At 42.1% G+C, this 24,047-nt stretch overlaps 1 protein-coding gene across 2 annotated transcripts in view; it reads right to left on the bottom strand.

Annotated features, from left to right (window-relative positions):
* tmtc3 (transmembrane O-mannosyltransferase targeting cadherins 3) overlaps window positions 1–17,089 on the bottom strand; it is a 62,442-nt gene extending 45,353 nt beyond the window's left edge. The window contains exons 1-4 of one of the 2 annotated variants that reach the window (XM_080437983.1): window positions 16,992–17,089; window positions 14,727–14,940; window positions 10,851–11,069; window positions 4,079–4,178 (exon numbers count right to left, since the gene is read on the bottom strand). In XM_080437983.1, coding sequence (XP_080294109.1) covers window positions 4,079–4,178; window positions 10,851–11,069; window positions 14,727–14,915 — 508 coding nt within the window. In that variant the 5' untranslated portion in view covers window positions 14,916–14,940; window positions 16,992–17,089. Of the gene's footprint in view, window positions 1–4,078; window positions 4,179–10,850; window positions 11,070–14,726; window positions 14,941–15,966; window positions 16,087–16,991 lie in introns of those variants that run through there. The other variant, XM_080437984.1, reaches the window with a different exon arrangement.
* Between the last annotated feature and the right edge of the window lie 6,958 nt (window positions 17,090–24,047).

Consider the following 24,047-nt stretch of genomic DNA (forward strand, 5'->3'; position numbering starts at 1 on the left):
GATTATCTCCCCTCATGTAGATTATGTTCACCTTTCCTTATGTAGATTTACCTGGCGTGGCGTCACCTGAGGTGGTTTTTAACCATTGAGAATATGCAGTTTTTACCTTTCCATGTTGCACAAACTGTTCTTTGAAACAGCACCTTAAAGAAATTGTACTTTTATTTTTTACCCAGCCTCATGGTAACATGTTATGCACACAACTGGATATTATGCTAATGTTTCTAAAAGACCATGGCCCCGATTCACTAAGCAATTTACGACCATATTTTGATCTTACCGGCATTTAAGACAATTTTCTTCGTGCAAAATATTGTCTTAAATGCCGTAAATTGCTTAGTGAATCGGGGCCCATGTACACAGTTACATGAGATACTAAATGTTCTACAAATCATTTATACGGTTCTACAAACACGGTTCAACACGCACAGCGTGCTTTTGAAAAATTCCTCATGCATTTTATGTCCCTTGGCTGCCTCGGCTCAGTGGGAATAGTAGGCTAACAAAGTCAAATAAAAACTTCCAGCACACACAACGTCTCGGATGTAACCCTAGTAACAGTAGAAGACGGAGCTACCGCAACTACTATGGCTGAGTGGTGCTTGTTCTGTGTGTTGTGCGAGTCCGGTGCATGCGTAGTAGAGGGCAAGAGTATATCGCCTCGGCGGCTAAATGAAAACCTGTTTGTGCGTCTGCACCGCCTACAGGGCTAAATGTGGGAGAAAATTGTAAACATTTATTGATTATTAGAAGTGGAGACACACGTAAAGGTGGGAAAGTAAATGGTTGTCAAGCCAGAGCCATGAGCGATGTTTGTGGCAAGTTTGAAGACAATTGGACAACTGTTGTGCTATGAGTTTGTAGTCTGCACACATACGTTCTTTACACATTCTTTGATGCTGATTCTACAGACATGGCCAAATTCACTGAAGAAGCAGTATGCTGCTTTTACGTTCTGAAAAAGCACCTTGCATTAGCTACACAGTATGGCGAGGAGTGACCACCATTTTCCCCATTGCGTCAGGAGACAGAGTCAGCTAAATGTGGAGCGGCAAAGTTAAGAGAAGTTACATTTTTTGCTGCTGCCATGCAGCGAGACAGAGTGTCAGCCAACCAGACCCATGCTGTCTTAATGTTGTGTAAAGAATTGTGAATTACCTTGGCGTTGAAATGTGATATACAAATAAACGTGCCTTGCACAATCAACCTTGGACTTAAGCAGTAGAATTGACTAACAGGAGATTCAGATGACTTTATTTAACCCAATGGGAAATTCATTGTGAAGCATACATTGATGTGAGGATCTAAGACGTCTTACTTGGCTATAGTATAGTCTAGAGGGAACAATAAATCACAAATATAGTCAGGAGCCAGACTATGTTTTATATGTGATTAAAATGATTATGAAATTCACTGGGAGCCAGTGAAGTGAGGATGTTAAACTAAAGTAGTCAATATATGGTTTAGCGACTCAAACAAGCTGGTCTGCGTGAGCACAGCCAGATGGCATGTGAAATCTATCAGCTGACAGATCTGCCAAAATTGGCAGCTTAATGATGCAATGCACTAAATCATGTGTGTATGAGGGTAAAATTCCATGCCGTTTTTTTAAAAAAACTAAAAAACGATATATCGTGGTACTTCTAAGTATGGATCGTCAAGGTAGGTACCAGTTAGTTTAGTTTACTACTGCTTTTAGTGATTTATTAGCACAATGTGTTTCGCCCTGAGCTTCGTCAGGTGCTATAGCACCTGACGAAGCCCACGGCGAAATCACTTAATGCAGTAGCAAGTTGTCCATCTCTGTTCTCTGGAGTGTGCAGTCCCTTCCTTATGGCAGGTCCTTATGGCAGTATGTGTGTGTATTTTTATATATATATATATATATATAAATATATATATAATTTATGTATTATTATTCTGGTTCTTCTAGTCTCGCATAGGCAGAGCTTTCATAGCTCTGCCTACTTGGCCTGAGAGATACATATACTGTACCTGTATATTACAAACCCCTCAGGGGAAACAGAACTCTTAGGGAAAGTAGAGCCCACTGGTGGTTTCTGTCATTTGACATATGTAATGGGGATAAACTGTAAAATATCATGTGACTTTTTCACTTGGACATGCCCAGAAGGCAGAGGGTCCGGTAAGTAATGGATGAGCCAACCTAACGATGGTAGCTGTTGAAAAAGGCACGAACCAAAAGATAGCCGTTAGCCTATTTGTTTCCATATAACCTGCATGTTGGCTAAAGCCTAAGCCTTAATACATCATCACATTACAGTAAAGCATAACTCTCCTACAGGTGGTTGTGAATGTTGTTTTGTTATTGATGGAGCAACGTTACTCAATGACTTAACTGTCCAACTTTTGAATCGGTTATGATTTTAAAATTCCTGTATTGTGAACCCGGCTCAACTTGGCTTTGATTGGAACATGTGCCACCCCGAAAGACACACAGAGAGGGGAGCGCCGTGTCTTGGGGCTAAAAGACAGGTGCTGGCTGCCAAGCAGCCCACTGTCTAACTAGAAGAACTCCAACTACAGTAGCAGCTGACTATATAAACAATAGAAGAACATTACTCCTCTGTGATCTAAATATGTCCTTACTTTAGACTCAGGGGTTGCCATACTTGGGTTTAATACAGTTCTAAGTTTGTCAGTCTGTCTGTTGTTCTTCATCTTTTTCTCCTGTGTTTATCCTCTTCAATGTATGACCAGTACTACATCTGCAGTAACTTTTATTAAGCATTCTGTAAACATGCCATTCTTCAACAAGGGTCATGTCTCGAGTTGTGCATTATTTGCTTAGTGACAATGATGTGCACAGTTTCGGCAAAAAAAAACATCTTCATTCAGACTGCATCCCATCACATTTTCCTCGCAAATACATATATTTTTTCGTCCCCTGGACGAGAAGACACCGTTAGTCTCGAGTCCTGGCACCAAGGCTCTCAGTGTAGCAAAACTATGATTCAAAGCTTGTTCAGGTCATGTGTAAGAACCTTAAAAGTATACTTAACCCCCCAGGGTTAAAAGATTAACAGCAGTAAAACTATATTATAATAATACATTCATAAACTCCCACACAACTGTCACAGTATAATCCATGTGTCATGTACGTTTATACCGGAAGTGTTTTAGTAAAGTTTGAGCAAAAGAAATATGGAAGTACTGAGGATATGACTGGATACATGACACCTGTAAGAGCTGTGTAGGAGTTTATAAACTGATTTTTGATATAGTTTTGCTGTTGTTCATCTTGGACCCCTATTTTCTTCAATTCATCAAGCATTTTCTTCGTTTTTTGATTTTCTCCATTCCCTGTAAAGGAATTATCCATGAATTCAAGGCTTCACTGGGTGGGAAATGAATAGAAAGCTATTTCTGGTGTGAAATATTCCTTTATTGCCGTCTAGAATCCATTGTTGGTTTTATCTACTGTTGCGTTATGACGCAATCTCTTTGGATTCAACTCTGTTGGCAGTGTGATTTTCTTGGACAGACGATAGAAATAGAAACTTGTTCAAATGGATCTTCAAATACACCTTGGAAACTGTTAGTATACCAGACCGTCACACCGCAGTAAAGCCTTTGTTTGTTAAACACTTGAATGAATCTGTAAAATACAGACAGCAGCAGCACCATTTGTCCAGGACCTTAGTATTTGACTCAAACCAGTCAGGAGCCGGTACCAAATTGCAACTGGTTCTAGTCGGTACCCATCCCTACATTCTGTGTTTTGAGGATGTGGCAAGGTTCAGTGCAATTGTCTATGGTGATGAAGCGACCTCCTCCTCAAAGTTGAGAGAAGTTCAAAGACAGCTGCGGCAGCCAACCAGAAGAGCGCTTTGGTCTGAAATAGCCGTAAACTAGGCATTCAAATGAAGGTGACGTGGTGTTTCAGACACTTTCTACTACACAACTATTTAGCGAAAAAAGAAGTGAAAAAAACAACGGTAGAAATCACTGCCGCTACTTGTGTGGATTCGCCATTACTGTATGCACTGGCATTCAAGGGTGCATGGTTGGTACGGCTGTCTGATGACAGATGGCAGTGATGAGGAGACAGACTTACCAATAGAGTGGTCTGTGCTTGTAGATCTGGTGTAGGCCAGGAAAGCAGCCAGCAGAAAGATAGAGGAGAGGAGCTCAGCTCGGCCAACAACACCAGTTACCTAAGGATACAAAGTAGTATAATATTAACACATTGAATGCCAATCGCGTAGATCTACGCGAACATATTTAAAGCCGCAGCGTGCCAATCGCATAGATCTACGCGAACCGGCGGTTCGGGTAGATCCCCCCCCAGGTGCACTTTCGGAATGTTTTGATCCATTTCCGGTTCCGGTTTGACGACCGTAAACATAATTATTTGGGATCCGGTTTTGCCGATCGCGTCGGCCCTCGTTCTAATGACGAAACTGAAACTCAATTATTTTCCTGTAGTTTTTTCTCCTCGCATATCACTGTTTAACGTGAACCGCTCTAACTACAACCATGGAGCTCCGTTTGACATGTGGTTTTCACTGGTAGATTCAGTGAGATGTCGCCGATGTAAACAGACAGTGCACAGCTCAATCTTATGGATTTTAACAAGGTCTACTCTATGGCGACGTGAAAAAAACAAAAAAACAACAATAACACGTTGGCACTGGTGAGTACATTATGAGATTAACGTCTGGCATGGAATGTGTTAATAAGTAACAGTAGTGGTGGGTGGCAAGTACTAGTAATAGAATTGGTACTGTAGTATAAGTTGTGGAAGGAGTAATACATAATAGTAGTGATGGTGCTGAGATGTGGTGATGTGGTGTTTGAAGCAGTATTGATAGAAGTACTAGTTATGGTTGCAGTAGTGGTAACAGTGGAACCAATAATAGCAAGCGTAGGAGTAATGTATTGTAAGTAGTAAAACAGAATTAATTGTACAAACTACTGGCAAAGTAGTTTGTACTGTCAGTAGTACTTGAAATGTGACCTGTTACAGCCATTACAATGATAACAGAAATCTATGATCTGAGTCAATGTATCTCAGTCGAATTTCCATAAAACACTTTGCTCCAGCTAAGAAGACAGGTTGGTAAATAAGGGTGCCAGGTAACTAAATAGCTGTAGACATTCTAATTTCTACTAGCCACATGTATTTGTATACTTGAGGACTGCCCCCAGGTGGTTGAATATGGAACTGTTATTCCCAAAGCCAATTGCCAGAGGCACTCTTCTTTCCCTGTTCGATGTGCCTCAACTTCAACCAGAGCACTCTACAAAGAACTTGACACAAAAACTACCCGTTTCCGTAGTTCCAGAAAAAGCATGCAGAAATGTTCAGAACTGAAAGTGTTTTGTAGCAGTGGAAGCGCTGCGTAGGTGTGGGCCAGGGACAACTGAGAAGTGAAAAGAACACTGTAAACATGCAGACCTGCTCCACTGATAATACATCAGGTATTAGACCCAAGTAAATGTAAAGAAACTGCTAGTTAAAAAATGCTACCATCAACAAGTGTTTGCAATTAAGAATTTAACCACTTAAACCCTCTAAAACAAACCTGAGTTGCAACTGTACTATTTTTACCCGCTTGCTGAAAGCTGGCGGGTCTATGCAGAGGCAGACCTATGACTCATCATTCGACAGATTCATTTGCATTCGACAGATTTGTTCGACAGATTTGCGTCATTGGCTGTCGTTTAAGCCAATGGGATACTTTCCCATACTCTGAACGGGCGGCCTCGTCCTCCCAAGCTATGGGACTATGCAGTCCTCCGAGCGCTAGCCGAATTTGGCTAATAGTTAGCTTGTATGATGTTACTAACTAACTGTTTTTAGCCAAGCGCGCTACTGTCCGCTCCCCATTAGTTATCGACGCAAGTCGCGTTATTACTCTCGTAATTTTCATGTATTGTACATCCCAAAACAAAATTTATTCACCATGTTATGGTGCTGTAATGACTTCCTATTTTCTCAACATAATACTGCCTTTCACGCGACCTGCCTTTTTACCCCCGGTCTCAGTAGCGGGGGGCGGGGCGGGTGCGGGGAGAGACCGGCGAGTTGAGTGAAACGAGTTGGGGCAAACGCAGTCCCCACAACATCATCATCAGATCTACAAGCTCACAACGCATCGCCGCCTTGTGAGCTTGTACATCTGCTATTTTTTATTATGACGTTTTATTGAATACTTCATTTACAAAAGACATTAATGAAACCAAATGGACCCATTTGGGTTTTTCTTTCATTTAAGCCAGTAGTCAAAAGGGCTAACTTGCAGTTATGCATTACAACTCAAGCCTAGCTGTTTCAAACAGTGAAATCAAAAGACACGTTGTGAGCTTCACTTTTATAAAGGGTTAGGGTTACATTGCAGTATTGATACTTTTACTTAAGTAAAACATTACAGTACTTTTTCCACCACTGTTGATGTTTTTAACATGACTGCCCTTACGCTACCTGTATTCTATGGACTCACTTAGTTTATTGTGAAAATAGTTTATTTCTTTCATACATAAATGAATACTAACTGGTCACCACCGGTCTTTTGTCCAGGAACAATGCATACAACACTATCAACCAGTCCTCCTGGGTGTGTGTGTGTGTGTGTGTCTTGTCATTTTAGTTGTTCATACATTTCTAAGTGAAACACTGTAGTTTTGACTTGGGTAAGGGTAGGCTACATTATGAAGTAACTATATCAGCTGGTGAAAATAGCAGATCTGTCAGATTGTAGATCAATTATTTTCACTATCATTGATATTGTACACACCACACACACACACACACACACACTTTATATTGGTAGCCAACCAATGAACCTCTGTGGAGTTATTTTTGTTGCATTCGAATGGCTGAGATTTTATTTTGATGACAACTTTTACATTTTGTGCTGCAGATTGGGGCAAAAACAGCCTGCCGCAAGCGGGTATATTATGACTTTGTCATTTCTTGTTTCACTCCAAATCCACCAAATCTCTGTCAAAACTAGCCGATCTACACAACGTGTTGTGCTGTGAGCTTGTTGATCTGTTATTTTTGGCAAACGTTCCCCCCAAAATAGCGATGCTAGGGTTCAAGTGGTTAATGTTTTACATCTTTTGGACCACTGCCATTTTCAAAATGTTCCATTTATGTTTTACCAGATACAGTATAGCTGGTGACTGATATTCTTGTATAGTTAGGAAGAATGACCTGGATAAAGGTCTCTCCCCTGAATAATCGTAACACTGTCTCTCGTATCTCTTTGTATGATCTGTAACATTGGGTTGCATGATTGATTGATTGATGTATAAAACCTCGTAAGGGCTTCGTATGCGTTTTCTTGCATCTGTGTACTGTAGCCTTTGTATAGAATGTATAGGTAAACACTTGCTACTGACCAGTAAACAAAGAAAATAAAACATTACATTTTTAATAGTTCACTTGTGAGATGAAAGTGGAATAAAACAGTGCAGGAGGACAAGGAGGGATGGTGTTAAAAAGGAGAATTTCACCTGTTTTTATGAAATTCATAAATTGGAATGTCATTCCTATAATTTAATGGGTCAAGCATCAACCATTTAACCGCAATACCTCAATTTTGGGCCAGTAATATATCACCTATCTACAATGAAGCATACATGCACAGAAAATGTTTCTTTAAAGCAGTCTTGAACTGTGTTAGAAGAATCTTGGGTTGTATAGCTACCTGGCCAAATGATAATCATACTGTAAGTCCAAATGTTGTGAAGTCAAGTCAACTCATCTTTATTTATATAGCAGATTTAAAAACAACAGCCGTTGACCCAAAGTGCTTTCCAATCAAGCATGACCAGCATCATCATGATAGCCATGAAAACAAGCAAAATGTAAGCAAGTAACTAAAAAACAATAAAAAACAGATGCACAGACAGAACAAATCTCTCAAGAATTATTGAAAACACATTACAATGTATGTAGAGGAAGGACAATACATAAACCAAGGAAGGATCTTCACAGAACTAAAAGCAAGGGAGAAGAGGTGGGTCTTTAGAGTTAATGTGTAATGTGGGATGGGAGACTATTCCAAAGTTTGGGGGCGGCTACAGAGAAAGCCTTTTGTTTTTAGTCAAGTTTGAGGGACTAAAGGCCTTTGCACACAGGGTGCGATTAGTCAATCAGTTTTTACCGCATGCGAAAAGACGCACGAATCGAACTGGGTTCGATTGAAAAAAAAACGCATCGCCTCGCCGCATCGCATCGCCTTGCCGCATCGCATCGCCGCACGGGGTGTGCATGAGGTCATTGAGAACCATGTGTTCATTTAAAAAAATCACACCCAGTGTGAAGTGGGCGGTGTGGTCATCACAGTGGTCATCATAGTGAATGAATGAAAAATGAATTTTTGGAAGTGCATAATCCTATTTATAGGTTATTAATGTCATCATGTGTCGCTAGCCAATCACAGTGCTGAATAGAGTCAGCCAATAGAGTCAGCCAATCACAGTACAGCTAGGGGTCTACTAATGGGCCAATCACAGTGCAGGAAACTAATACTAATGAGGTGTCCCAACCCCACTTATAGGGGCGGCTACACCACCCAAAAAATGTCCGTTTTTTCCGTGCGAAAAATCGCACCCTGTCTGCAAAGGCCTTTAGAGGAGCTGTTTAGATGATGACCTGAGTGCCCTGGGGGCAGGATATGGCTTTAGCAGGTCAGCGATGTACTGTGGAGCTAATCCATTTTGGGTTAAAAAAGAAAAAGGAGAATTTTAAAATCGATTCTATAATTCACTGGCAGCCAGAGCAAATTGGCTAGAACAGGGGTTCTGTGTAGACTTTTTTTTGTCCCAGTTAACATCCCAGCAGCTGCGTTTTGAACCATCTGTAGGCGAGATAAAGTGGATTGAGTCACTCCCAGGTATAGGGAGCTGTAGTAGTCCAATCGAGAGGTAATGAAGGCATGGATAACTGTTTCTAGGTCCTGGAGTGGTAAGATCGGCTTTAATTTAGCTATGGTTCTGAGTTGATAAAAGCTGCCCTCCACAACACTACTGATCGGTTTGCTTTAATTCAATGAGGAGTCCAAAAAGACACCACGGTTCTTAACTTTGTCATGCACATTAGCAGACAGTGGGCCACGAGCATCGTTCAGGGGGAGATGGATTCTTGAGGGCCAAATTTAATTTACTTCTGTCGATCATCTTTATCTGTTGTTCTGTTCTCCATGAGAGAGAAGCTAGAAGTAGCGATTCCATTCACTCTCACTGCATGGCAAATACAGATCTCAACTTTTTTGCAACACTCATGTACGACGAAGTAGAGCATTAATTTGTTTAGAAAAAAACAATAACTTGAAATATGTGCATACAAGGTTTGTATCTGACAGCAACGATATTCTCCATTCCATCTCTGCCATGTTACAGTGAAATTGCTTGACTGAACTCAATCAAACTCTCATCTTTTTCAATAGACATTATTCCAGGTTGACTTCCAGGGAAGTCGGAAAATGTTATAATGATAAGTCTGAAAGAGCATGTGAAACCCACCGACGACTATGAGTGATCAATTGAACCAAATTATTTTGACCGCAAATGACATTCTCACTCTCTGTTTTTTGCATCATTTAGATATTAGACCTCACAATCAGCACATTCCTCATTCTGGATTATGAGACTATACCGTAAACAAAATAATTGCATTTCAGGATGTCAGTACAATTAACATTAACATCACCAGTCAGAGAGACGACCAAAAACCGTTCAGAAAAAAAGACAGAGGGGGAGTGGTGGGGGGACACACAGGAGGCTCTTTGTCCGTATTTTATCATGAAGGGACCTTCAGTGCTCTGTGCATAAAATGAAAAACAAATGATCCGTTGAGAGCGAGATTCCAGACGGAGATAATGTGAAGGACATTCGCTGGAACAAGTCTAAGGACTCATTTGTTAGGCAAATGATCTCTTTTTCAAGGTCTGAGAGACTGCACTTAGATTAGACCAACGACATGGGTGGGGGCAGGGCGAGGTGGTGGTGTGGGGTGGGGTGTCGAAGCTGTACAAGCTGCTGTGTAAAGGAATAGCGCTCCACCCCTGGGAAGCAGAATGTTTTCTTTGTCTTTTCTAACTCTCTGGTCAGGGCCCGTCTGGTTATCAATTCAGCGGACTTGAATGGGATGAAATACAAGTACTAATTGGGGGTAGTGTGTAAGTGCGTGTGTGTGGGGGGGGGGGGGGGGGGGGAGAAACGTAGAGAAACGTGGGGAAACGTGGGGACGAGAACAAGGTCAAGTTCCAATAATCAAACAAACCTGAATGCTGAGTTCAGACCAAGTTCAGTCACAAACAGGTTGGGAAATGACCAAATTAACCACTAGCCACCAACCAAACACCATTTTTTGCTAGTAAGTTACAAACCACTTATGCAGGTAACCAGCAGCACTCACTCCAAGGGTCCTGTTTGGCCTATTTGGACTAGAAATAGGCCTGGAAAGTGGCTGGTGAATTCTGTAATCCAGCGATTCCCAACCTATGGGCCAAGGGCCCACTGGTGGAGCCATGAGGAGCAGGACGATGCCAGTGGGACCCCAAATAATTGGCAAAACAGTAAGATTTGAATGATAATATAACAGTAATACAAAACAAATGTATGTAAAACAAATGTTACAGTATTTTTTCTTTAAAACCTTAAAATGGGTGTTCATTTCGATACCGATCAATAGAAACTTAAAGTACACTATGTATTGATCCAAGCCGGAATACTTTAAAGATTTTCAAGTGGGACCTGACCCCGGAAAAGTATGGGAACCACTGCCGTAATCCATCAGCCACTGTGCCCGGCTGTAGGACAAAAGAAGTTGCCTGTAGTAGACTATTAACATTTCATATCAGATGAACACTTACTGCTTCAGCGTGGATTGGGTGAACAGCAAACAGCAGCGCCGCCACCAGGCTGGAGGTCCTGTCGAGGAATAGGCGACACACCCGCAGGAAGAGCACACACACCACGGCATGAAGTACCACATTAAGCAAGTGGTAGGAGGCAGAGGTCAGCTCACTGAAGACGTAGTTCAGCCGGAAGGTGAGCACAGTCAGAGGTCGATAGGATTTATGACTGCGCTCCTGTAGAGATTCGTAAACATAGCTTATCAGAGGCATGGTAACCCCACTGAATGTTTATCAGGAGTCATACATTTTGTCTGGACTGAAGTCACCCAACCCTCCATGCCCAGATTTCATTTACCTCAACAAGGTCACTTTTAGAACAATGCATTCAAGATTTCTGAAAGGTGCATTATATGTGATAGATAGTGGCTTCAGAAGGTATTCAGACGGCTTCTCTATTTATAATTGTTTTGCAAATTTACAAAAGAAAAAAACGGTACTCAGCCCCTTTATTCTGCACTTTTGGCACCTTTAGCTTCAAGTATTATTGTGTAGGCAGCTAGCAGCTTTGCACACCTTCATTTGTTAAGTTTCTCAAATGCTTCATCTCACGCTCTGTCAGCTTGGTGAACTGTGATGTTCAGGTCTCGCCACAGATGTTCAATGTGGGGTTAGAATCTGGGCTTTGACTGGGCCACTCATTGGACATTCCAAGAATTAAGTCCCACACTCCAGCGTTGGCTAGGCTGTGTGCTTCGGGTCATAGTCGTGCAAAAAGGTGAATGTTCTGCCCAGTCTGAGGTAGTGTGCACTCTGACAGAGGTTTTCTTCAAGGACCTCTCTGTATTTGGCTGTTCATTTTTCTTAACTCTTGACCAGTCTTCCAGGCCCTGCTGCTGAGAAACAATTAACATCCCCATAGTACAGTATGATGTACCAAGCTTCACCCAAGGGATGCAATTAGCCAGATGATAAACAGTACAGGTTTTCACCAGACGTAGTGCTTGGCATTCAGTCCAAGAGTTCCAGATAATATTTTCCTCATGCTTAAGAGTCCTTTAAATGCTGTTTGATAAACTCCAGAAGTGCTGCATTGTGTTTACTCAGGAGTGGCTTAATCACACTAGAGATTTACAACAATTCTAATAGACCTATTCGTTTTAGTTATTCACCATGACCACACCATTGGTATTTTGCTTTTGCCCACATCATGAGGCTACTGTTAAAAACCCTTTAAAAAATAAGTTACGTTTGATGATCCAATGGCAGACATGTACATGACTTTATATTTTGGGATTATTACAAGTTGCTTCACTGTGCTGATTTGGAGTGTTAGAACCTGTTTGTCTGTCTTGTTGAAATGTTGACTCATTGTGCTTGTATTTGACAGTTGACAAATGTTGCATGTGTCTGGCCACAGTAGAGTTCAAAGACACATTCAAGCATTTTGGCAGGTCTAACTCTGCCTAAATGCTCTGTGCTCATTTCTGGGTAACTTATTTTGTGTTTACTACAACAGAACAATGAAAACTAAAATGGAAATGGGACATGACATAATTTGCTTACTGCTATAGGTTACTGTGTTTGCCCCATTAGTCCCATTTAAACCAATAGAGGCCAAGTTGTTCAGTGATCAGCATATTATGTTTACTAGTTTATTATGATTGGCTGCAAATTTCAAGAAATCTGTAATAAAACGCGTGATAAACCGTTTTAGCCATTATGGAACACCCCAGTCCGTCCACCCTCCCGTTATACCAACCGACTATTTCCAGCTGCCTGCTATTTCCACCCAGCTAAACATTGTATAAACTTCTGGAACACCCTGTATCAAGCTCATAAGTCTTGAATCAAGTCTCTAGGAAGAGACTGGTTCCAAGCTCCTTCCATTTCATAATGATGGCATCCACTGTTTTAAAGGCCCCTTTTCCACCAAACTAGAACCAGTGCTGTTCAAGATTCTTGGAACCTTGGTGCTTTCTAGCAAACCGGACACGAACCGGCTTACGTTCCCACCACATTTAACGCTAAACGGTGCTGCGATCAAGATTTTTCAATACTGATCCGATTCCGATCAGGCAGCATTAAAACAGATCCGATTTGATTAATACCGATCCGATATGGCATGGCAATTTATATTTATATTTATTTAACTCACTTACAGCTCGCTGTGACAAAAGGCCTTTATGCACTATGAGCTGTAGAGTGTGAGCAAAGCATCCTAGGCTTCCCACACCTAACTGATCCATAGCCTTTTTCATATTAGAGGCATTGTCTCTTAAAATGACATGGACCTTCTTTTTGTCGATCTTCCATTCAAGCAGCATTTGAATTATGGCACCCGTGATGGCATCAGCTGTGTGTGAACCTCTGAACTCGGGTGCATGTAACACCGCTCTCTTCAGGGTGAGCTAACCCTAACCCTCAGACTCAATAAGGACATCGGACTTACATCTGAACTCCAGATGTCGGTCGTGAAACTAATTGCATCTGCACTCTCCACATATGCAGCCAGGAAACCTCGCACATCTTTACGAATCTGGGGGCTGCCGGTATCAGTGATAACTGCGGCTGGGCATATCGTAGCGAGGCTCTAGGTGCTCTATTAAGCGTTTAAATCTGACATTATTCACCACCGACAGTGGTTGGTCATACAGCACTTTTATTTATTTTGCCTTCTTGCTCTCTCTTGGGAGTTTTTCACGCTTTTCAAGTGTCTCTGCCAACGTTGGTTGTTGGGAGTCAGCGTGTGGTCGCTTTTTCTTATCTGTAGCTTTTTGATATTCCGAATATAGGTCTTTATGGTGTTTTTTAAGATGATTAATTGGGTTGATCGTGTTATACCGAACATTGACGTTGCCACCGCGTGGGACGTCTTTTAGACACGATTTGCGCTGGGCTGTTGGGTCCTTGTCGGCTTTTAACACGAAATACTCCCACACGGCTGACATCGCTGCTTTCTGCTCGTACTGTAGCTCTGCTATGAGCTGGAGCTAGCCTCCAGCCGTGCTAATAACAAACAGTGGTGTGATCACATGGCCTCTGCATGCCGCTGCATGCTGGAGCCAACGTGCTGGGAGTGGGAAGGATCAAAGTGCTGGAGCGGATTACTGGAATGGAGTACTTAGATCGGAGCGTTTGATCGGTCATTTTCGCTGCAGTCCGATCCACACTTTTTTGTTGATATCGAGCCGATATCCGATCTGTTAATCGGATTGCGGTATCTCTAACGCTCACCCCAAAACATGATTTACGCCTATCAGTACGTAACTCGGACGGCGCTGAGTCGGCTCAAGCGAACTTCACAACGTTCGTCGCGGCAACTTGCTCGCTTTAGCTCGCTTGGTGGTGCCTCTCGTGGCTCAAGTTTGCTTGAGACGGACAAAACACCTACTGAGCCCTGTCGGTAGGTCAGTATCTCTTGATTAGACCAATCAATAGCCTGATTAAACGTGATAATGTCCAATTCAGTGCACTGACAGTATTCGAAATGGGTGGTACTTTACTGTTAACACAACACTAGCACAACATCAACACAACTCTATAACACCAACACATCTACACAACACAAACACATTACACAGCCATGCAACTTCTAGGACACACACACACACACACACAGTATGGGTCTGCCCTGCACTAGTATTTTCTGTATTCTGAAGCCGTCATGGAAAAGGTTAATTGAATATCTTCCAAAGCCATATTGAGATCATTTAATTATGTGATGAGTTTCATTCTGAAATGCATTTTAGTTATAGTACAATACTTTACAGTTTGCACCAAAAACGTTAATGCAAATGTCCCATAATCATTCTAAACAATATTATTCAAGTCATTTCATCTTATGACTCTGTGTGCACTGGTGATGATGATGCATAGGGGAAAGTAGTTTACCTCAGTCATAGGCGTCCCCCAGAAGTCATTTTGGAACAGGTTACGAAGAGGGGTTGTGGGCCGCAAGTCCTTATTGTCAAGGATTGCTGAGACATCATCAAACACAAAGCCGCACGACAAACTGTTCCAGTAGCACCCCACCACCAGTCCAGTCAAAAGCAAGATCTCCTTCCATGACACGACAGCCATTGCAGACCAAGGGCCTCATTGATCACTGTCCAAAAATAGAGAAAAGAAGTTACTGAATAACAAGTCTCAGTGCCACAGCAGCCATGTTGTCTGCAATTCCATTGTAAAGTCAAACAGAATGCCACTACAAATGCAGACTGATCACAAACATGGATCATGTGAGGGGGAAAAAGCACCATCCCTATTTTCAGTACTTTTACTTCTTCTCCACTACATCTGAGGCAAATATTGTACTTTTAATTCACTAAAAGTATTCGAAAACTAGGGGTTACGTCGTAGGTAACCCCAGTTTTCTTAGTTTCGTAGTAAGAAACTTACTTATGCGATGATATCCCATAAGTAAGTTTCTTACAAGAAACTAAAGAATAATAGGTAAACCCAGTTTTCTTAGTTTCGTAGTAAGAAACTTACTTATGGGATATCATCGCATAAGTAAGTTTCTTACAAGAAACGAAATAATAACTTGAGTTACTAGTTACTTTGTAGAGTTCGATATTATAACAAAACATACATTAACCACTTCAGCCATACATTTCGGCAATTTGAAAATAGCCAATCTACAAGCTCACAATGTGGCATCGCGATGCATTGTGAACTTGTAGATCTGCTATTTTCATATACAATATATACATTTTATACATTTGAAAACTTGTGAAATGGGGACGTTCTGCATAATGACAACTTTCTACTTTTGGTACTTTAAGTACATTTTGATACCAATACTTTTATACTTTTACTCTGGTAAATTTTGAATTCCGGACTTTTACTTTTAACAGAGTACTTGTACTTTGCAGTATCGATACTTTTACTTAAGTAAAACATTTGAGTACTTTTTCCACCACTGCATAATTGATTGATGCACTTTATTTAGTAAGACATGAGAAACAGTACATGGAAGTACAATTCACAATACAAGGTCTACTAAACTGGATGACTCATAAAGCACTAAGCTTGTTTAAAATGAGTTCCCACGCACACAAATCATGATGACATATAAGAGACAGACAGATATATATACACTACTATACAGAACGTCATACAATCAGCTTACAGGTGACTGGTAAGTGCATAGTTATAGCCAGTCTGAGACTGGCCCTTGTAAAAAAGTCAAAGCCGGCTTTAATCCTTTTAGCATCCTATTGTATAGAACTGTACTTTCCTGTGCTTTTTTTGCAAACTGTTAATCAGTGGTGGAAAAAGTACTCAAATTCTTTACTTAAGTAAAAGTACCAATACTGCAATATAAAAATATTCTGAATGATACAAGTAAAAGTCCAGAATTCAAAATTTACTTGAGTAAAAGTACAAAAATATTGGCATCAAAATGTACTTAAAGTATCAAAAGTAAAAGTACTAAAATATTTGAAAATAGCAGATCTACAAGCTCACAACGCGTCGCAGTTGTGAGCTTGTAGATCGGCTATTTTCAAATAGGGCTAAAGTGGTTAATGTATGTTTTATAATATAATAATTTATATCTGAAAAGTAACTAAAGTTTTCAAATAATTGTAGTGGAGTAAAAGTACAATATTTGCCTCTGAGATGTAGTGGAGTAGAAGTTAAAGTATAGACAATTGGAAATACTCCAGTAAAGTAAAAGTACCTCAAGATTGTACTTAAGAACAGTACTTGAGTAAATGTACTTAGTTACTTTACACCACTGCTGTTAATACAGTATTCAATCAAACAAGACTACATGGACAGGAATGACAGCTGGACTGCTAGCAGCCTGACACGCCTAGGTTCAGGTTGCTATAGTAATAAGTAGCTAACGTAGTTGGTATCCACCCAGCTAATGTACAAACTAACATTGGACATTTGTTAACTGGTATTACATCACATTAAGTACGTTATAACTTATTGCATACATGTATTACATAAATAGTCACATTAACATATCAAATTAGCAAGCGAGCTAACGATGACTTTAAAGCTACACCCGTTACTTTAACAGCAAACATTTCTTGCCCATATGTGGCGTATCTGTGTTTCTCTTTAGCCACGCACTTTCTTCCATAAGATATAATGAGTGAATCGGAGTTTAAATATGAATGATGTAATGTATAGAAAACATACGTTAGTGCATTAAATCTGCAGTCGATATTCCACTTTAGTGCTTAATGCTAATGCTAAAGCTGGCACATTCAACGACGACCGACCACTTCCGGTACAGAGTTGAAGAGCAGAGTTGCCGGATTTAAGCGAGAGAAATAAGCAACCAGGTCTATGGAAACAAGCCCAAAAGAAGGCCACATGAGCGCTTTTAACCTGCTTTAAACCCAGGCCTGCATTGGCTATTTGAAATAGCCAATGCCAACTCTTGCAATAAAATATGGAATATTTTGAATATTTTTTTTAAATATTCACAAATGCTCCCTGTCACAAAACTTCTTTTTTTGGGGGAAAACAAGCCTAAATAAGCAAGTACACTTTAGAAACCAGCCTAGCCCCATTTAGAACCTCTCCCTCCGCGGAGCTATACAGCGGAGGGAGAGGTTCCGATTGGAGCTATTATAAACCAGCCCAAAAAACCGCAACCCGCAACTACCAATATTTACAAGCAACTTTACAGAGAAAGAAGCCCAAAGTCGCTTATAATAAGCCGACATGGCAACACTAGTTGAAGAGTGTCCGCTGTCGGAAACATACAAAACTGAAATGAACTTTCATTTTTTGATTGATTAAATATTTTATTAGACACAAACAGTGGTGGAAAAAGTAATTGTAGTGGAGTAAAAAGTACAATATTTGCCTCTGAGATGTAGTGGAGTAGATGTAAAAGTACTGAAAATTGTAGCCCTGAAACATGACTGTCATACCATGACAGTCATGGTGCCGAGTCCCCCTGGTCTAAAGTTGTGTTCGATTTTTTCACATTGCCATCTCTCACATAAACATAAACGTTACGATTTCAAATATAAAGTGCTTACCACCGAGCCACGGATGTTACAAGGCGATGCGGACCACGATGAGTACCCGTATCTCCCGTATTGTTCAATAAAAAGCATTTTAATCCCATCGCCGGCCATTTTCTTTTTTTTTAAATTTTGGTTTTGTAATGTATCAGAGTGCAATACACCTCCCAACCATTAGTGTCGCATGGTTGAAAGTATCGGAGACAATTTGGAGAAAATGGCCGGCGATGGGATTAAAATGCTTTTTATTTAACAATACGGGAGATACGAGTACTCATGGCGGTCCGCATCGCCTTGTAACATCCGTGGCTCGGTGGTAAGCACTTTACATTTGAAATCTGAACGTTTATGTTTATGTGAGAGATGGCAATGTGAAAAAATCGAACACAACTTTAGACCAGGGGGACTCGGCACCATGACGCTTGTATACAAGCGTCATGTGAACCATGGCTATGAAAATTGGAAATACTCCAGTAAAGTAAAAAATACCTCAAATGTGTACTTAGTATTAGTACTTCAGTAAATGTACTTAGTTACTTGTTTCAACCACTGTCTGAGTATGTTTGTTTGATTGTTTTGTTTTTTTTATACATTTGAGAGTGGGTAGAGAAAAAAACAACGATCGAGATAATCGCTTGGCTTCGTCATAGTTTTTCACGACAGCCAGAAAGTGCTACAAAAAAACGCTTTACGATTGTTGTCAACGGTATCCTAGCAGCCACCACAGTGCCAAGTTATGTCGATTTAGCTCAATGTTTTGTAACTTAGGAGTATAAACAAAATATTTGATAATATAAGTGCCCTCCAGCTCAAAGTATAATTTGCAATAGATCACTCGATCGGCACTTGGGTAAAATAAAATAACAAGATATCACGTTATACGAACTTAATAATTCAATCAGAAACCAAAGGTTAGCTATTGACGCTAATGTAAACATGAAGAATGGAATCGATAGATATAGCCTACTATGTTGGAGCTGATCATCTTGCCAGACAACTAACTCCTTTATTCAGCTCCCTGTAAACATCCCCACAGAGTGACACAGATTTGCCAGGATGCCTGCTGTTCTGGACTGGAACATATTGATGGGAGCAGACCCAGCAACACTGCCTGACAGTGAAGAAAACCAAGCAGACCCCCTCTTCGATATGCTCCTGATGGTATAACGTTCATTCATTAAACCATGTAATGTGCATGCAGGCTAAGGGTTGGGGTGTCATTGTGTCAATATCACACCTTTTTTTAAAGTGTCCAATTCTACTCGCTTTCATCACAGCCATTTCGTGCCAGCTGACTATGAATGTCTTGTCTTTGTTGTACCTGTACTTGCCCTAGAATGACTGATATTCAATACATTTAATGTATTCCATCCACATACAGAGTCATAGATGGCACACAAAATGCATTTTCGTGGGGGGGGGTTCATCTGGGCACCTTTTTTTAAGTTCTGGCATAAAATGTATTCAGTAAAATATCTCCACTTTTCCATGACATAAATACGGACCACATTCTCTGTATGCAACAGGCGGCTTTCACAGCAGCACTAAACACATGTAAACTTTTTCAATGAACACATACTGTATGTATGGGTGGGACAGACAAACTAACAGGTGTGTTGCGATGGGTGCAGGACCAGTTCAGTGGCCTTGTGGTTAGAATGTCCGCCCTGACATTGGGAGGTTGGGGATCAATCCATGTCCGAGTCATACCAAAAACTATAAGATGGTAACCTGGTTCCTGACCATAGACCCCGCTCACTCTCAGAGTGGACTGCCAGCTTCAGTCTGATAATCGGGCTAATAAAATGGTACTACCCAGTGCCTCCCTGCTTGTCACTCAGCATCAAGGGTTGGAATGGGTGTAAGACAAGTCCCTGCAACATACTAGTGTCATGTCCAGGTGTTGTACTTGTACATCAAGCTGCCTCATGCTAAAGAAACAGGACATAGGCTCCTGTCCTGATCTATGTGCCACATGGCTACTTACTTACAGTACTTACTTACACACGGAGCTATACAAATTAGAATGCTGCTGAGATGAATCCCTCCATGAAAGTGCATTGCATGTTCTATGGCAGTGGTTCTCAAATGTTTTAGCTTCAGACCAAGAGAAATTTGATGTCTCCCCGGGATCCAAACTAGTGAAAATAGCAGATCTACAAGCTCACAACACGTTCAGCGCGTTGTTAATTTTTAAAAATCTTTTGAATTAATATTTCTTTTCGTGACCCACACCGTGACCTAATCGGTCCGTGACCCACAAATGGGTCCTGACCCACTGTTTGGGAAACAGTGTTCTATCGTTGTATATGAAATGCATGCAATGTATGCGGTATCAGCCATTCTCGGGCTATACCTGTACCACTGCATACTGGGACAAGCTTGATCTGGACAATGCCCTGTTCGTTCCTCTCAAACAATTGCATTTATCAACACTGTCTGTGTTGATAATGAGATTGTTCTGCATAAATGCACTTTATCCCTCTACAGTCAATTACATATTAACTTGGGTTCCGCGCATATAAACTAGATACATTTACTTTGTTGTTTTGTGGTTATCTTAAGTGAATCAGAATCAGAATCAGAATCAGTTTTATTGTCACATCACAGGTTTACAAGGTAAAAAAGTGGGTGAAATTCTTTTTTGTACATCGTTCCCATCGCAACGTTAGTTTCCATAGAAAGAAGAGGGGGGGGGGGGGGGAGAAGAAGAGGGTGGGGGGCAGGTGGGAAGGAGATCAAAAACAAGAGAGCAACAGAAGGCCAGACAAGTTATCTACATATTTACAAATTACCTGAGATAATAAAAAAACTAAAAAACTAAACTAAGGTGCCTGAGCATAGCAGCAATGTATTGTATACTGTGCATGTTATACTTATACTGTGCATGATAGACAAAGGACGTTAAGGTGCTTAGAGGAAAAGGAGCACAATAAAAAGACCCAAAAAAAGTCAGTGCGTTATACAAGGGATTAAGGTGCAAAAGGTCAGTGCGTGTCCACCTAGAGTGGACTGACCCTAGTATAATCCGCATGTAGCTCCATGAGGGAGTGCAACAAAAGTCATTTGTACCTGGTGTAGTCCACAGGTGTGTCCGAGGGGGGGCTAAAGTCCAAGTAATTGTCCCTGGTATAATCCACAGGTGTGTTCAGGAAGAGCCAGAAAAGTCTGCGCCGCCTGCTGTCAGGCTGCTGAACTCATCCAGGCTTATGCCCCATTCAGCATTCTGACAGCGGCTGGATTGAAACTACACCAAAATCTGGTGGTGGAACTCTTGATACTGCGGTAGAGCCCCTTGCCCGGTCGCGGTCGTTGTAGGGGGTTGAACAGTCTGTGACTTGGGTGGTGCTTGTCCTTGATGATGCGCTTGGCTTTGACCACGCACCGCTTTTTGTACAGTTCCTGGAGCGCTGGGAGCTCGATTCCCATTATCCGCTCTGCCGATCGCACTACTCGTTGTAGGCTGACCTTTTCTCGGGCAGTGCAGTTCCCGTACCAGGCCGTGACACAGCCTGTTAGGATGCCTTCAACAGAACTGTTGTAGTACAGCCTAAGGATGCGACGTCCTACTCCGAGCTTCTTCAGGCGGCGGAGCCAGTACAGTCGCTGCTGAGCCTTTTTCCTCACGTGTGTGGAGTGCGTCTCCCATTTGAGGTCCTCCTCGATGTGTACTCCGAGGAACTTGAACTCGCTGACCCTTTCCACTGCAGCACCGTCGATGAGGATGGGCGCATGGTCTCTCCGCGGCCTCCTGAAGTCCACGATCAGTTCTTTGGTCTTGTCGACGTTGAGAGAGAGGTTGTTCTCACGGCACCAGTGTGCCAGTGATTTGATCTCCTCTCTGTAGTCAGACTCGTCGTTGTTGACGATTCGGCCTATCACTGTCGTGTCGTCCGCGTACTTTATGATGGTGTTGGAGACATGTGTGGCTATGCAGTCATACGTGTACAGGGAGTAGAGGAGAGGGCTCAGCACGCATCCCTGGGGTGCTCCAGTGTTGAGGGTCAGGGGGTCGGATGTGATGCTGCCCATTCTCACCACCTGATGTCGGTTGGACAAGAAGTCCTGTATCCAGTCGCACATGCTTGGGTGTAGCCCTAGGTGTCTGAGCTTTTTGTCAAGTATTGCTGGGACAATGGTGTTGAATGCTGAGCTGTAGTCCACGAACAGCATACGTACATATTTGTCCTTCAGCAGCTTGTTGTCCATGTGCGAGAGGACGGTGTGGAGAGCCATGGCAATAGCGTCGTCGGTGGATCTGTTTTTGCGGTATGCATACTGCCACGGATCCAGCGAGGCAGGTAGCGTGGAGCTGATGTATTCCCTCACCAGTTTCTCGAAACACTTGCTGACGATCGGGGTGAGAGCAACAGGTCTCCAGTCGTTCAGGCATGTCACTTTGGCCTTTTTGGGAATGGGCACAATGGTTGACATTTTGAACCCTGCAGGGACCACAGCCAGGGAGAGGGAGAGGTTAAAGATGTCAGCGAAGACACCCGCCAGCTGGTCTGCACATGTCTTAAGGACCCGGCCTGGAATCCCATCAGGTCCGGCTGCCTTGTGGATGTTGACCCGTGTGAAGGCTGTACGCACTTCTCTCTCCGAGATGGTTAGAGGAGGGTTCTCCTCTGCTGGTGCTGCTGATGGCCCCGCTTGGCTGCCGCGGTTGGAGCTGATCTCAAACCGGCCGTAGAAAGTGTTCAGTTCGTTGGGGAGGGAGGCAGGCGGGTTCACCTCGCTTCTGGTTCTTGTTTTGCAGTCTGTCAAGGTGTGTACTGCCTGCCATGTGCTCCTGATGTCGCCACTGCTGAGTTTGTCTTGCATCTTTCTTGTGTAGGCCTTTTTCGCCTTCCTGATGGCGCTGTTTAGGGCCGCGCGCGTCGTGTTGCGCGTTTCCACGTCGCCAGATTTGAAACCAGCGTCCCGTTCATGCAGATGTGCACGTACTCCGCTGTCCATCCATGGTTTCTGATTGGGATAGATCCGAACTGTCTTTTTTGGGACTATGTCATCTATGCACTTGCTGATAAAGCCAGTGACTGAGTCTGAGAGTTCGTTGATGTTATTCCCAGCGGCGTTCTTAAACATCCCCCAGTCAGTCTGGTAGAAGCAGGATTGTAGCATAGCGTCTGTGTCCTCAGACCAGATTCGGATTTCCTTCTCAACGACCGGCTCCCTTTTTAGCCTCTGTTTGTAGGCAGGTAGCAGCTGGATGGCGTCGTGGTCAGAGCTTCCTAGCGGTGGGCGGCGGAGAGCTTTGTATCCATCCTTGAAGGGCGTGTAGCAGTGGTCAAGAATATTGTCACCACGGGTACTGCAGGCGACATGCTGGTGGAATTTGGGAAAGACCTTTTTTAAGTCTGTCCGGTTGAAGTCGCCTAGGCAGATGACTGCGCAGTCCGGGTGGCGATTTTCTTGTGCACTGATCGCCTGGTGTAATTCCCTCATAGCTGTGTCCTTATTAGCTCCAGGATGAATGTAAACAACGGCTACAATCACGATGCTGAAGTCGCGTGGTAGGTAGAAAGGACGGCAGGCTATGATTAAAAGTTCAAGGTCTGGTGAGCAGTGACTGTCTAGGATTTTAACATCTTTGCACCAGAAATAAGACCAAAGTAAGTTCACCCAATTTTCACAGTTAACTATGCAACTCTTTGCAGGTTGAAGAACGGGAGCTGAACGATAAATCCTCAGAGCAAATGATCCAACTCTTCAGAGTTACTCGGGCCCTGCTGAAGGTGTTGTATCTCATTTTCAAAGTGAATAATTTAGGGTCAAAGAAGCAAAGCTCCACAGGAAGTGGAACCCTATTGATTTTGTTCAAGTCCCCACTTCAATCTTCTCAATCACCCAAAACGTATCTACAGACTTCACTGATCTTTTGTTGTTAAAGAAATTCAATCTGTTTCAATTATAGAGGCCAACACATTTTTCTTATTTTCCACAACAATTGAAGTGATGTGAAACACATCTTCTCTGAAGGTCATGAGCTACAACAAATGTTTCTCAAAGGAGATTTGTATTTCTCAACAGCATCATTCTAGTGATGACCATGATTAATTAAGAAAATCAAGAGCTTTCCTTCTTGTCAATTAAGAAACAAGCATCCAAATGTTCACAATCTGCTTGGACCATATATTTATTCAAATATTAACTTTGTACATGGTGACAGTAATGCTTGATCATTTCACCCACCCCCTCTCCTTTTCTCTCTCTC

This window comes from Gymnoscopelus braueri (genome assembly GCF_963280865.1).
Source record: "Gymnoscopelus braueri genome assembly, chromosome: 9".
In the NCBI taxonomy this organism is placed as follows: domain Eukaryota; kingdom Metazoa; phylum Chordata; class Actinopteri; order Myctophiformes; family Myctophidae; genus Gymnoscopelus; species Gymnoscopelus braueri.